The sequence below is a fragment of the Balaenoptera ricei genome, chromosome 3, assembly GCF_028023285.1.
Source record: "Balaenoptera ricei isolate mBalRic1 chromosome 3, mBalRic1.hap2, whole genome shotgun sequence".
Lineage (NCBI taxonomy): Eukaryota > Metazoa > Chordata > Mammalia > Artiodactyla > Balaenopteridae > Balaenoptera > Balaenoptera ricei.
Window position 1 is genome coordinate 118459195 of NC_082641.1, and position 14505 is coordinate 118473699.

A 14505-nucleotide genomic window follows, 5' to 3' on the forward strand; every position below is an offset into this window, starting at 1 on the left:
GTTCGAGCCCAGATTGGGGAACTAAGATCCCACATGCTGCATGGTGAGGCAAAAAAAAAAAAAAAAAAAAAGAGTAATGAACCCATAGATTTATTGGTATACTGTAGTAATTAGCTATGTGATAGCCTTGGAAGGTAGGAGCTTTAAAAACTATCTCTCATATGTACTTAATTAGTGAAGCAATTCTTTAAAGCAAAAATAGAATGGCTCTTCAGTATGGAGTCATTCCTAAAGGGAATGAAGTATTTCAATCAGCAAACATGAGGAGGTTTATTTCCTAGTCATGTCTTTTTCTGAAATTTAGCCATTCCCATGTGCTAAAATTTCCCCTTCTCTTCTTTAGGTAAATATGTTGGTCTCGAACTTATGGCTTCCACAATTAATAAAAGAATTAGCTGTAGTTAGAACTGTAAATCTTTGGCATAGATTTAATTATTGAATCACTATTTTAAAATGTGTTTAAAATAAAGACTGTAGCTATTACATAAAACCTAAGATTTCCTTGGGTAACCATTTATAATTTTTTTTAGTAGGGAAATTTAGGATTAAAATATTTTTCTAAGACAACACTGATAAACTTTATTGCAATCAATAATTATGCAAATTTCAGCATTTTAAAAAATTTGAGGTAAAACAGGAAAATAAAATTGAGTGATTAAATGAGATTTAGAATACTCTTGATACCCTAATCTCCTTAAACCCATTCTGGAATAAGATGGGTATAAACAAAGTGACAAATATAACTTGAATCCCTCATCAGTGGGTTTTTTTTTTGTGGGGGATAGAAAGATTACTTTTACAAATAGCAATGAATATAATGCAAATTTACATTGTCCTTCAGGATGGAAACTACAGCATTCACCCTGAGCACATACAGTAATTGAAAAAAAAAACTTTTAAATGAGACAAAGGTAAATATGTTTTGTATTTCCAGGAGTCAATACTTGGTAAATTCATTAACATCGAAGCAAATATGTTTTTTGGACAAACTGATAAGTAGCTTGCCTATGAGCATGGGTTTGAAACACCATCAAGTTGAGATGGTAACTTAGAGAACTGGCATTTTGAGTTATCCTCTACACAATTGGACTAAATGTTTAGAATAATTTAACATAGTATAAATATTAAGCAATAGAACATTATAGAGTGTTAGCAATTGAGTAAACTTAATAAGGAGCCATTCAAAAATGATCTATTTCTAAAAGTCTAAAAAACTGTGTTGCTAATAACCTACATATATGGATTTTTTTCATGTTCATATACATAACATAGCGCTCTAATACGTTCTCTTAGATATCCATATCCAAGATAAAACTCTTCTTGGAATTCTAATTTGTAAAACCAAACCACTTTTAAAGAGCTAGTGGTCACACACAAAGAATATATAATGAAAGAATTAAAATTACACACACACACACACACACAATGGACCAATATGAAGGAATCACGAAAGAAGAAATATAAGTGAAAGAAAGTACAAACGATAAACCACACTTCCACTTTGAGCCACAGGATGTCGTTGTTCTCCAAGGAGAGGATTGTTTTAACCGGAAAAAAAAAAATAACGATTATTCTCGCACGAGAAAGGCTCGCCACTGTTCCGGTGCTTTATAGACTATAAACACACCCATATTGTTAAGATCATCTGGGATATCAGGAACAAAGACTCAGAAGGAAGGTCTCCAAAGGACTACGTATTTCTACTCATGAAATGTTTATTTACTAACCAGAAGTGAGTCACGATGTTAACTTCAGGACCAGGGAGGCAGGAAGCCTGGCGCCTGCTGCTCTCGCTTCTGCTCCTCGCAGCATGGGAGACGGGGAGCGTCCAGGTCCATTATTCGGTCTCTGAGGAAGCCAAACACGGCACCTTCGTGGGCCGCATCGCCCAGGACCTGGGGCTGGAGCTGGTGGAGCTGGTGCCACGCCTGTTCCGGGTGGCATCCAAAGACCGCGGGGACTTTCTGGAGGTAAATCTGCAGAATGGCATTTTGTTTGTGAATTCTCGGATCGACCGGGAGGAGCTGTGCAGGCGGAGCGCGGAGTGCAGCATCCACCTGGAGGTGATCGTGGACCGGCCGCTGCAGCTGTTTCATGTGGAGGTGGAAATAAAGGATATTAACGACAATCCGCCTGTATTCCCAGCGACACACAAAAATCTCTTTATTTCCGAAACTAGGCCTCTCGACTCTCATTTTTCACTTGAGGGCGCCTCCGATGCAGATATCGGGGCCAACGCTCTGCTGACTTACAGACTGAGCCCCAATGAATATTTCTCTCTGGAAGTACCGACCAACGATGAGCAGGTAACACCGCTCGAACTAGTACTAAAAAAACCTTTAGACAGGGAAGTCACTTCAGAGCTTCTCTTGGTGCTCAAAGCAACGGATGGGGGCAAACCTGAGCTGACAGGCACTGTAGAGTTAAACATCACAGTGCTGGATGTAAATGACAATGCCCCAGTGTTTGACAAAGCAGTTTATCGTATAAAATTACTGGAAAATGCAAGAAACGGTACACTGGTTATTAGACTTAACGCCTCGGATTTGGACGAGGGTTCAAACGGCCACATTCTTTATTCCTTTGCAACTGATGTCTCCTCTGATACAGAAGCCTCTTTTCGCATAGATTCAAACAGTGGAGAAATAAAAGTGAATGGAAAAATAGATTTTGAAGAAATTAAATTATGGAAACTTCAAATAGAAGCAGTTGACAAAGGAAACCCCCCAATGTTTGGTCACTGCACAATCTTGATAGAAGTCTTGGACATCAACGATAATGCCCCGGAGTTGCTAGTGACGTCACTGTTGCTTTCTATTCCAGAGGATGCTCCACCGGGGACTGTCATCGCTCTAATCAGTGTAACCGACCATGACGCCGGTGGCAATGCGCAGGTGACCTGCTCACTAACACCCCAAGTCCCCTTCAAACTGGTGTCCACCTTCAAGAATTACTATTCGCTGGTGCTGGACAGCGCCCTGGACCGCGAGAGCTTGGAGAACTATGAGGTGGTGGTGACCGCGAGGGACGGGGGCTCGCCTTCGCTGTCGGCCACTGCCAGCGTGTCCGTGGAGGTGGCCGACGTGAACGACAACGCGCCCGCGTTTGCGCAGCCCGAGTACACGGTGTTGGTGAAGGAGAACAACCCGCCCGGCTGCCACATCTTCACGGTGTCGGCGCGGGACGCGGACGCGCAGGAGAACGCGCTGGTGTCCTACTCGCTGGTGGAGCGGCGGGTGGGCGAGCGAGCGCTGTCGAGCTACGTGTCGGTGCACGCGGAGAGCGGCAAGGTGTACGCGCTGCAGCCGCTGGACCACGAGGAGCTGGAGCTGCTGCAGTTCCAGGTGAGCGCGCGCGACGCGGGCGTGCCGCCTCTGGGCAGCAACGTGACGCTGCAGGTGTTCGTGCTGGACGAGAACGACAACGCGCCGGCGCTGCTGCTGCCCGGGCCGGGCGGCGGGGCGGGCGCGCTGAGCCAGCGGGTGGCTCGGTCGGTGGGCGCGGGCCACGTGGTGGCGAAGGTGCGCGCGGTGGACGCGGACTCGGGCTACAACGCGTGGCTGTCGTACGAGCTGCAGCCGGCGGCGGGTGGCGCGCGCAGCCCGTTCCGCGTGGGGCTGTACACGGGCGAGATCAGCACGACGCGCGCCCTGGACGAGGCGGACGCGCCGCGCCAGCGCCTGCTGGTGCTGGTGAAGGACCACGGCGAGCCGGCGCTGACGGCCACGGCCACCGTGCTGCTGTCGCTGGAGGACAGCGGCCAGGCGCCCAAGGCCTCTTCGCGGGCGCCGACGGGCGCCGCTGGCGCGGAGGCCGCTCTGGTGGATGTGAACGTGTACCTGATCATCGCCATCTGCGCGGTGTCCAGCCTGTTGGTGCTCACGCTGCTGCTGTACACGGCGCTGCGGTGCTCGGCGCCGCCCAGCGAGGGCGCTTGCGGGCCCGGGAAGCCCACGCTGGTGTGCTCCAGCGCGGTGGGGAGCTGGTCTTACTCGCAGCAGAAGCGGCAGAGGGTGTGCTCTGGGGTGGGGCCGCCCAAGGCAGACCTCATGGCCTTCAGCCCTAGTGTCCCTCCAGGTTCGAGTTCTGGAGATACTGGAGACCAACAGGAGTTTTGCGAGAATGTAAGTACAGTAATTCTGAGATGTATCATGCCTATTAATGTCAATCACATAGTAGTTCACCAACAAATTACTGTTAAGTCCATCGCTTCAATTATTTGTCGTCTTTTTCTTGCGATGGTTTTTTCTAAAGCACAATGGAAGGAAGTACAGCCATTTTTATTACTTTTCACCACAGTCTTCTTGAACATACGGGGAATATTATTTAGTTGGAGAAATAATAATAATAGTAAAAATGAAATAGACTGCTAAAGCTTCCTGTAAATGAGCAAGGCTAAATCAGCCAAGAAGGAGACAAGGATCACTGATGGGAAATGAAGGATGTGGGTGAGGCTCAAATCTTCTACTTCTCAATTTTGCAGCAAGTTCATTCATTCTTCCTATTCATTTTCTTATTCTATTTGGTGTCCTCCACGCATTATGTTTATGCATTCAAAATTACCCTAACAATGCATAATTTCATAATTTGGTTATTTTGAGTTTAAACATGTTCACATTCTTACCTTCCTATAATCTATAAGTTTGTGTATTACTGACCGGCATAGGCTGTTAAGGTGGCCTCATTTTATAAATGATTTTGTTTCTTTATAATCAATGACATGCTTCTTTGAGAAAGTAGGTAGAATTTTAGCCTTTCCTTTAGGGATGATTTTACTTTTTTTGTCTTTAATCCCCTCATAATTTAAACTTATTTTCTTCATAGTCTTCAGCTGCTTCAGATAGACAACTTAAAATTTTTTCTAATGTAATGACGATTTTGCTAGTTGCCTGTTGAACGCATTGCTGCTCTCCTCCACATTAATTTGCTGACATCTTCTATTTTATTTGGAAAATTTATTTGAGCATTGATCATACTTATATTTCTTCCATTCATGGTACCTGTAATGAGGCTTTATGAAAATATTTTAGAGTGGGAAAATTCACACTTCTTTGTGCTTTGAGTTTCAAAAGGGTCTTCCCCTATATGGGGAATTGTGATACTTCTGCCTGTATTCACCAAGATGCTTGGTCTTCAAAATAACATTGCTCTAAATTTAAGCATAACAATCATGGAATATATATAAAGGCACTTCCATTTGACAATGGTGCTGTTGATCACATTTCAGTATTTAACATTGTGTACTTAAAATGTTTATAACATTGGGTACTTTAGATACATTGATACAAACTTTTTTTGTCTCAATGCTATGTTCATGTGATTTGTTTTCTTTAAAGATATCACAGAGAACTTGAAATTGGAGCTGTAAGGGTGTGAAACAAATAATGTGGAAGTTTATTTTGTTCTTTTTGGCTCAAATGTACAAATTAGAGATTCTTTAATTGTACTGAATGGAGAAATAAATTATATATGATATATTTACATACGGGAGGAGAACCACGTTATAGATAGGGTAAAGTTAATAGAAATTCTGAGAAGGCTATTTTCTACCTAGAATGTAGGATGATTTCCATGAAGATGAACATTAGGAAATCTTCAGAAAAGGAAAAGCCATATCCTAGTTTATGCTACTGGAATTTTCTTCATCGATAGCTACAGAATAGAACAAGAGTAAACAATGGTCACTAATTATAATCAACCACCACTATTTGAGATATTTCTTTTTGTAAGATATGGCGTGAAGGGCTTAAAGTACATAATTTCATTTAATTCTTATAACAACTTGTAAAGTACATTTGACTATCCAAGTTCTAAAGATTAGATAAGAGATGTTGAGATGTTTATCTATCTTGTCCACTGCCATCCAGCTAGTACATGATGGAGATGATAGTCAAATGCATACCTTTTCGATTTGAGAGCCATTCTTTTATTCATTGTAGAACTTTCTAGAGTAAATCTTTTATCTGATGAGGCATAGTTCTGGCTAGGAAAATCAAGCACAAGCTGTATACAGATTAATCCTCCTTTCTGTTTTGCTTAGAAAAACCCTTCATGATTATCTTCATGATTAACTTTGTACAATATCATAACTGAGATAGGAATTAAGATTTTTTAATGTTGCTAAGTGATTTTTTTTCTCAGAAGGTTCATGGACATCATTATCATTTGTCTTAGTGCCACACTGAGATAGGTTTTTACATTATTTGATTGGTAAATAATTAAGAGTTGTCTGATAAGGACTATTGATCAGTTGTTTGGAAGTGATATAAATAAGCAGAATCATTTAATATATGAGAAAAATCAGAAGACTGAGGTCTGCAAAGTTCTTGCAGAACACCAAAGCCAAATAATACATGTGGAAATGACCTTGTTCTTTTTACACTGTGAATAAGAATAATGTTTTGACAAATATAAGCGGTAATATGATTATTTCTTGGATCCTGAACATCAGTGAAGGATCAATCATTGTTTCCAAAATTGTATACTTCAATAATAGCTTTAAAGGTATATATTTCTCATGAAAATCTTTGAAAGTGTGTGGGTCTTTCAGGATTCAGACTTCTTCAGTCTTGTTGTCTGAGAGATTTGTGCCAATTGAACAAATGATCTGTGATCAAATAACTGTGTATACTTGAATAAGCCACGATAGCACAGAGTGAACATCACTGCGTATATTCTACAGTTTTGTAGACAGTACTTCTAATCTGTTAATTTTGAAGAACCTACTGGGTTTCCAAGAATGGCTTCAAGATCTATTTCTCTGACTAATGTTTTCAATAAATAGTAGTACTAGACCTATTATGAAATAATAGTGGATGATGAGGACTGGTAGAACATTAAACCATGCACTCCAATACTTGACTATCAAGACATACAGCTGGAATTTAAGACTAACCAGATTGATTTAGAAAAGGTCAGGCACGAAGTTCCTTAGCCTTTTCAATCAATCTTACAAAATCAATGTTAACAACTATATCGATGTGACTTCTTGGCATTAGCCTATTGCCAGATCTCAGGCCCATCCCCAAAGATGAGTTCAAAGATATCATAATCTATTCTATAGGAGCTAGTTGAGATAGTGATATCTGAAATAGCACAGCCAAAGTGCAAAAGACGTGTCATTGGTTCATACAATATATCAAACTCTTTTATGAATTGGTGTTCATCCAATGTCACTTTATATACATGCAAAATACCACATAGCTGGAAAGTAATTCCTAAATTAACAACTGGTTTTAATTCAGACATGTAATATCATCATCTCCCTTGGGTAAACTTTCTCATGTTTATTTCTCTGCCTTTAGAGACTCCACATTGCATGTAACATCTCACTCCCCAGTTTCCATAATGATGTGGTTGGAGGTCTGTTGCTTCTTTCTTCTACAAAATAAATCTGACAGGCCTCGAACATCATGTTAAACCTACTGTTATCTAGCCTAATGTTATATTTTGAAAAGAGGCTCATATGACTGGTTGTTTTATAGACGCATAACAGAATTCAGTGTCATAAAAGGTGATGAGCCTGCTTTGTTTGTTTTTTAAGAAATAATTTTAAATTGTCTTTAAAAAGAATTCTAGCAGAATAATAATATTGGGAAAAGAGTAAATTTGAAAAAAATGAAGCAAGGTTTGAAATTAGCAATAGAATATATGTGTGTGTGTTCAAGATAAAGGAAAATATTAACATACAAATAAATATACTAGTAATTTTTTCATTGTAATATTTTTAGATTCGACATGAACCATTAAAACCATACAACAAAATACTCAAGCTAGAGTGATACTTATTCTGAACCACTTTCTACTCTAAACTTCCACTGTACCCTCTTTTTTCCTCCTTAAATCCCAAGGTAATATGAAAAGATGAAGGACATGTAACTAAATTACAACTTCAGGCAATGAAAACTCACATCAACAATTCTGATTTTCTAGTTGGTATTTTATGAAATTGAATTTCCATTAACACTAAGGTCATTTAGCATTTGGTTGAATTGTTTGATTATTTTCTATGTTTTTTAGCACAATATTAGGCACTTAGAGGCAATGTGATTAGAAGTCATTTCCCTTGTTTTGGATGAACTTACAATCTCAAATCCAAAATTCTTTTAAGAAGAAATAAGTCAGCTACTTTCATGAATATGACTTGATAGATATACAAAAGCCAGTGCTGGTGAGTGTAAATACCAATATGGCACAGAAATTTTCATGGTGATTTTTATTTCATTGAATGGTAAAAAGTTCATTCTATAGTTAAAAGACTCCTTCTTTCATATATTGACACTATTACATAAAGTGTCATTTTGATACCTCTTCTTGTACTGTTAGCAATGCAACTTACATGAGAAAGTATATATGCCAAGTATGTTTCATCTACATCAATAGACTTTTCTCTTGTGAATTCTATGTTTTAAACTACCAAATTTTGAAATATAGTTTTGTTTTTCTTGTTGTTCTTCAATGCATATAAAGTTGTTTGTAACAGGAACACAATTAAATATAAATAATGATAAAGAATCAGAACTAAAAAATAAAAATATAAGTAGAAAGCAAGTGCACATAGATAAAAACACAATATGCAGACTTAAAGGCTAAAGAATTGTTATTAAAGCTTCAAATTTGTCTTTGAGTTTCCTAGCAGCCAAAGTAACAAGGGAGACTAGAAGTAAAACAATTCAAATTTGATATTTTTATATGAGGAAATGTTTGAGTCTATTTTTTCATAATTTTTTCAATTATGAAACTCTACATCAAACATAGGAACAAATATTTCAATTTGATGTTAATCAAGAATAAAATGCCATTTTCCATATACCATCAGTTTCAATATGACTTAAAATCTGATTTTTATTCCACAAATAAGCACTTTGGAAATATGATTTGGGGAGTAAAATAGCTTGAAACACTTGAACTTATTTTTTTCTCAAGTAAAATTCTGTGGTATTGGATGTAGTGTACAGTACTCACAATTTCAGGCACAAGGTGTCGCTCTTTACTTGGAGGAAATAGTTCATTCAAGGGTTGGTCTGAGCAGCCAGGAACTCCGCATTTAAAGACTCCATCATGCCGGATGCTACCGTTAAAGGATCCTTTGAAACTTCTCAAAAATTCAGTAAGATTTTTAACCCGAAACTGGAGCCTATGGTACTGTAAATGTAAAGTATCTTATTTGGGAAGTCAATGTATGCAATGTTCGCGTCTGAAAGAAGGGGATTGGACACTGGGCGACTGCTGCTGTCGCTTCTGCTTCTCGCAGCCTGGGAGGCGGGCAGCGGCCAGGTCTACTACTCCATTCCCGAGGAGGCAAAACACGGCACCTTCGTGGGCCGCATAGCGCAGGACCTGGGGCTGGAGCTGGCGGAGCTGGTGCCGCGTCTGTTCCGGGTGGCATCCAAAGGCCGCGGGGACCTTCTGGAGGTAAATCTGCAGAATGGCATTTTGTTTGTGAATTCTCGGATCGACCGGGAGGAGCTGTGCGGGCGGAGCGCGGAGTGCAGCATCCACCTGGAGGTGATCGTGGATAGGCCGCTGCAGGTGTTTCATGTGGAGGTGGAAGTAAAGGATATTAACGATAATCCACCGGTGTTCTCTCTCAGAGAACAAAAGCTGCTGATTTCTGAATCTAAGCAACCTGACTCTCATTTTCCTCTAGAGGGAGCTTCTGATGCGGATATAGGAGAGAATGCTCAATTGACCTACAGACTAAGTCAAAATGAGCACTTTTCTTTAGAATTACCAACAAATAGTAAGCAGACTAAAAGGCTGTCACTTACATTAAAGAAGTCTCTGGACAGAGAGAAAACTCCGGAACTTAATTTACTATTAACGGCTGCAGACGGCGGGAAACCGGAGCTCACTGGCACTGTTCATCTCTTCGTCCGCGTCTTGGACATTAACGACAATGATCCAGAATTTGAACAATCAGAATACAAGGTGAGATTGATGGAAAATGCAGCTAAAGAAACTCTTGTGATAAAGTTAAACGCCACAGATCAAGATGAAGGAGTCAACGGGGAGGTGACATACTCCTTGATGTCGATTAAGCCCAATGGAAAAGGTTTATTTACACTGCATGAAAATAGTGGAGAAGTAAGAGTCAATGGAACTTTAGACTATGAAGAAAACAAGTTTTATGAAATTGATGTACAGGCTACAGATAAGGGGAATCCCCCAATGGCAGGTCACTGTACAGTCTGGGTCGAAATCTTAGATGCCAATGATAACGCCCCTGAAGTCACTGTGACGTCCCTGTCTCTTCCAGTGCGGGAGGACACTCAGCCAAGCGCGGTCATTGCGCTGATCAGTGTATCTGATCGCGACTCTGGTGCCAACGGACAGGTGATCTGTTCTCTAACGCCCAGCGTCCCCTTCAAGATCGTGTCCACGTTCAAGAACTATTACTCACTAGTGCTGGACAGCGCCCTGGACCGCGAGAGCGTGTCTGTCTATAAATTGGTGGTTACAGCGCGGGACGGGGGCTCGCCTTCGCTTTCGGCCACAGCCAGCGTGTCCGTGGAGGTGTCCGACGTGAACGACAACACGCCCGCGTTCGCGCAGCCCGAGTACACGGTGTTGGTGAAGGAGAACAACCCGCCCGGCTGCCACATCTTCACGGTGTCGGCGCGGGACGCGGACGCGCAGGAGAACGCACTGGTGTCCTACTCACTGGTGGAGCGGCGGGTGGGCGAGCGAGCGCTGTCGAGCTACGTGTCGGTGCACGCGGAGAGCGGCAAGGTGTACGCGCTGCAGCCGCTGGACCACGAGGAGCTGGAGCTGCTGCAGTTCCAGGTGAGCGCGCGCGACGCGGGCGTGCCGCCTCTGGGCAGCAACGTGACGCTGCAGGTGTTCGTGCTGGACGAGAACGACAACGCGCCGGCGCTGCTGCTGCCCGGGCCGGGCGGCGGGGCGGGCGCGCTGAGCCAGCGGGTGGCTCGGTCGGTGGGCGCGGGCCACGTGGTGGCGAAGGTGCGCGCGGTGGACGCGGACTCGGGCTACAACGCGTGGCTGTCGTACGAGCTGCAGCCGGCAGCGGGTGGCGCGCGCAGCCCGTTCCGCGTGGGGCTGTACACGGGCGAGATCAGCACGACGCGCGCCCTGGACGAGGCGGACGCGCCGCGCCAGCGCCTGCTGGTGCTGGTGAAGGACCACGGCGAGCCGGCGCTGACGGCCACGGCCACCGTGCTGCTGTCGCTGGAGGACAGCGGCCAGGCGCCCAAGGCCTCTTCGCGGGCGCCGACGGGCGCCGCTGGCGCGGAGGCCGCTCTGGTGGATGTGAACGTGTACCTGATCATCGCCATCTGCGCGGTGTCCAGCCTGTTGGTGCTCACGCTGCTGCTGTACACGGCGCTGCGGTGCTCGGCGCCGCCCAGCGAGGGCGCGTGCGGGCCCGGGAAGCCCACGCTGGTGTGCTCCAGCGCGGTGGGGAGCTGGTCTTACTCGCAGCAGAGGCGGCAGCGGGTGTGCTCTGGGGAGGGGCCGCCCAAGGCAGATCTCATGGCCTTCAGCCCCAGCCTTCCTCCGGGTCTGGATAGAGAAGTCGGAGAGGAAAGGCAGGAGGCAGGATCAAATCACCCTGGGCAGGTGAGTTCTATAGATTCCCACCTTTTGAAGTCGATGTTAAATTTTTAAAATTCCAGTTCTTTTCACAGAAAATTTTAATGAATGCTCTATACTTTGAGTATCATTTTAAAGAACAGTGTTTGTTAGTGAAATGCCAATGATACACATATACAATTTTAATCATATGAGGTATTAAGTTTTTTAGCCAATAAATATCCTATTTCTTCTAATGTTTTGTTAGAACATGTTTAAGAAAATGTAAGAATGACTTTCCTGTTATTTGATCTGTGTCAATTCATTTCAACTCTAATCCTCAGTAATGTAGATAATCACTGTGAATTATTTAAATTTTACTTATCCTCTTTGTTTTTTAACAGGCTTTTGTCTTGATATTTTCACATTATTAGATCACTGACTTTTCTCACTTCAGGCTTGTATCAAAATTTTGTCACTCTCTTAATTTGTTCTGAAGGGGTTTTCCTTTCTTTTTCTATGGTTTTAAACATTTATTGTCCATTGAATAATCTTTAGTTTTTCCTCTACCAATAAGCTAAAACATGTTTCCATATTACTTGCAGTAAAAAAATGCAGCCTTTTGTTCTAGAATGCTTATTTCATTGAAATAATATAACTAAAAGTTCTGTTCATTTTTAATTTTGTTCCATGAAGTGGGGAGAGATTTATCTACTATGTACTGAAACAGAACTTCCAGGTTTATGCTTCCAAAGTAGCTAGGCAAATAAAATCATTCATATTCCTCAATCAAGTCATTGAAATTTGCTAAAGGCATGCATATAGGATTATAATATCTGCAATATATGCTAAGCTGGCATTATTTCTTATGTTTCTGGATTTATGTGGAAAGAAGAAGTTAACTCTGCCAAAGTGAAGCATATTGACATTTATCAATTTCATTAATCTCACATTTTAAAATTAAACTATAGTTGATTTACAATGTCATGTTAATTTCTGCTGTACAGCAAAGTGATTCAAACATATATATATATATATTTTATGTTCTTTTCCATTATGGTTTATCATAGAATACTGAATATAGTTCTCTGTAGGTCCTTGTTTTTTATGCATTCCATATATAATAGCTTACATCTGCTAACCTCAACCTCCCTCATCTAACATTTTAAATTTCCTGTCTTTAAATTCTTTATCGCTGGTGTTTGTAAAATTTTGTTTCCATGTGGTTTAACCACATCTGAAGATTCTAGCAAAGATCATTTACCTCTAGGTCATCCTTCTAATTCAGTGGTTCTTACCTACATGTAGGATGGTGGAATCACTGACCTCTTTGAGAATCTGATGAGAGTCATATGTGGCCATTCTTCCCTTAAAATTACACAGCATACCACTTGGCATAATATTCAAGGATCCCATGCTAAAGCTCATTCTTGGACCTCTGTTTATGAAACTTTGTATCTCAATATTAATTGTCTAAAAACATTCTTTATTCCAAATTAGGCAACAAGGTTAAAATATGAAATATTTCAGACTCAAAAGTGATTAAACAACCATATCATTTATGAAATATTGTAAATATAAATAAATGTGGATGTTAGGTAGGGCATACATGATAACCCATTTCCCAATGAAGTTCTTGGAATGACTGGACATAATTTAAATTTAATAAAATGAAATTGGAATGTTTTAAGTAAAGGTTAAAATTTTGCAAATCATTACTTTTACACAGTACATAAGTAATCAATGCACATTTTGGATAATTCCAAATTATGTGGATTAATTTCTATGGTACAAATTTAGCGTCTTTTATACTTATTTTTAATTTCAGGATTACATTCTATGATATAAAATTGTAATTTCATCCTACTTTGTAGTTTGATTGTTTAAGTATTAAGCTAAATTTAGATGTTCTTATCTGTTTAATAATTTAATTATGTCTAACAGTGTGTGAGGACTACATACACACTACAATAAGGTTGCTTACCAATTATGGTACATTGACTATTTTTGAAAATGGAAGATATAAAATGAAGAAGCTTGATGGTGATAGACAATTTAAATAGTCCAATAGCATCAAAATTCAAATGTTTTTCATTAATTAAGAGCCAGTGTGGTAGTTGATTTAAGTTATTTTATACTTGTAGAACCATTCTTGGTTATTATTTTCTGGTTCTATAAAGATTTAATTTCTCAGTTTCCTTTATTATATGTAAAAGGAATGGTGATAAATTATTGGTTTAAAGATTTTGATTTGAATTTAAATGAGCTTATAAATAATATATTTACTTGTTCACGACTAGCTGTGGGATCTGATCTGTGTTCTGTTTTCCCTTAAAGCTGGTCTTCAATTAATGAATAAAATTATGAGGGATTTGATTCTCACTTGAATCATAGTCACCATTGTGATTTTCTGAAGAGAAGCATATTCTGTGTAACTACTAACTGGGCTGGAAGGAAAGATTTAGAGGGAAACTAAATGGTCATTATGAAGTTCATATTTTTTTGACTTTTGTCAATGAGATTGGGCTCCAAAACATTTCACGTGACCTTTTTCATATTAGTGCTCTACTGCCACTTCAGAATACTATGAAATTTGGAGGCTTTGACTCAACATTTTACATGAAAATCCTTTACTCCTGCTAGAGTAAAATATTCCAGAATCCATACCGAAGCTTCATTTTTCAACATATGTGAATGAGAGCAGTTGTATGAAAAGTAATCACATTTGAGCATCAAGGAACCAAAAACATCTTCCATATTTATGATGAATTATAATATTCACAAGATCTATGAATAAAATAATTTATATGAATGAAATATTTGTGTTTTTTCCTTTACTAGATGAGGGAATTCTTGGCTTTCTCCTAAAGTCTTAGAATGAAGTGCTTGTGAAGGATGAAAATCATTACAAATGTGAATTGTAAGCAATATAAGGGCAGAGGTGATGTATATTATTCTTTATTTTATTGGCCATGA

At 40.6% G+C, this 14505-nt stretch overlaps 3 protein-coding genes across 3 annotated transcripts in view; all 3 read left to right on the top strand.

Annotated features, from left to right (window-relative positions):
- Positions 1 to 14505, top strand: part of LOC132362574 (protocadherin alpha-9-like) — a 92344-nt gene that overhangs the window by 10469 nt on the left and 67370 nt on the right.
- LOC132363398 (protocadherin alpha-10-like) lies at positions 367 to 5376 on the top strand. Its single transcript, XM_059919107.1, is given in 3 exon segments — positions 367 to 397; positions 1774 to 4124; positions 5314 to 5376. Coding segments are annotated over 3 exon segments (2445 nt in total).
- LOC132363822 (protocadherin alpha-11-like) lies at positions 9187 to 11628 on the top strand. The gene has a single exon (XM_059919518.1). It carries the CDS (start codon positions 9187 to 9189, stop codon positions 11623 to 11625), a length of 2439 nt encoding a protein of 812 aa, XP_059775501.1. The 3' UTR covers positions 11626 to 11628.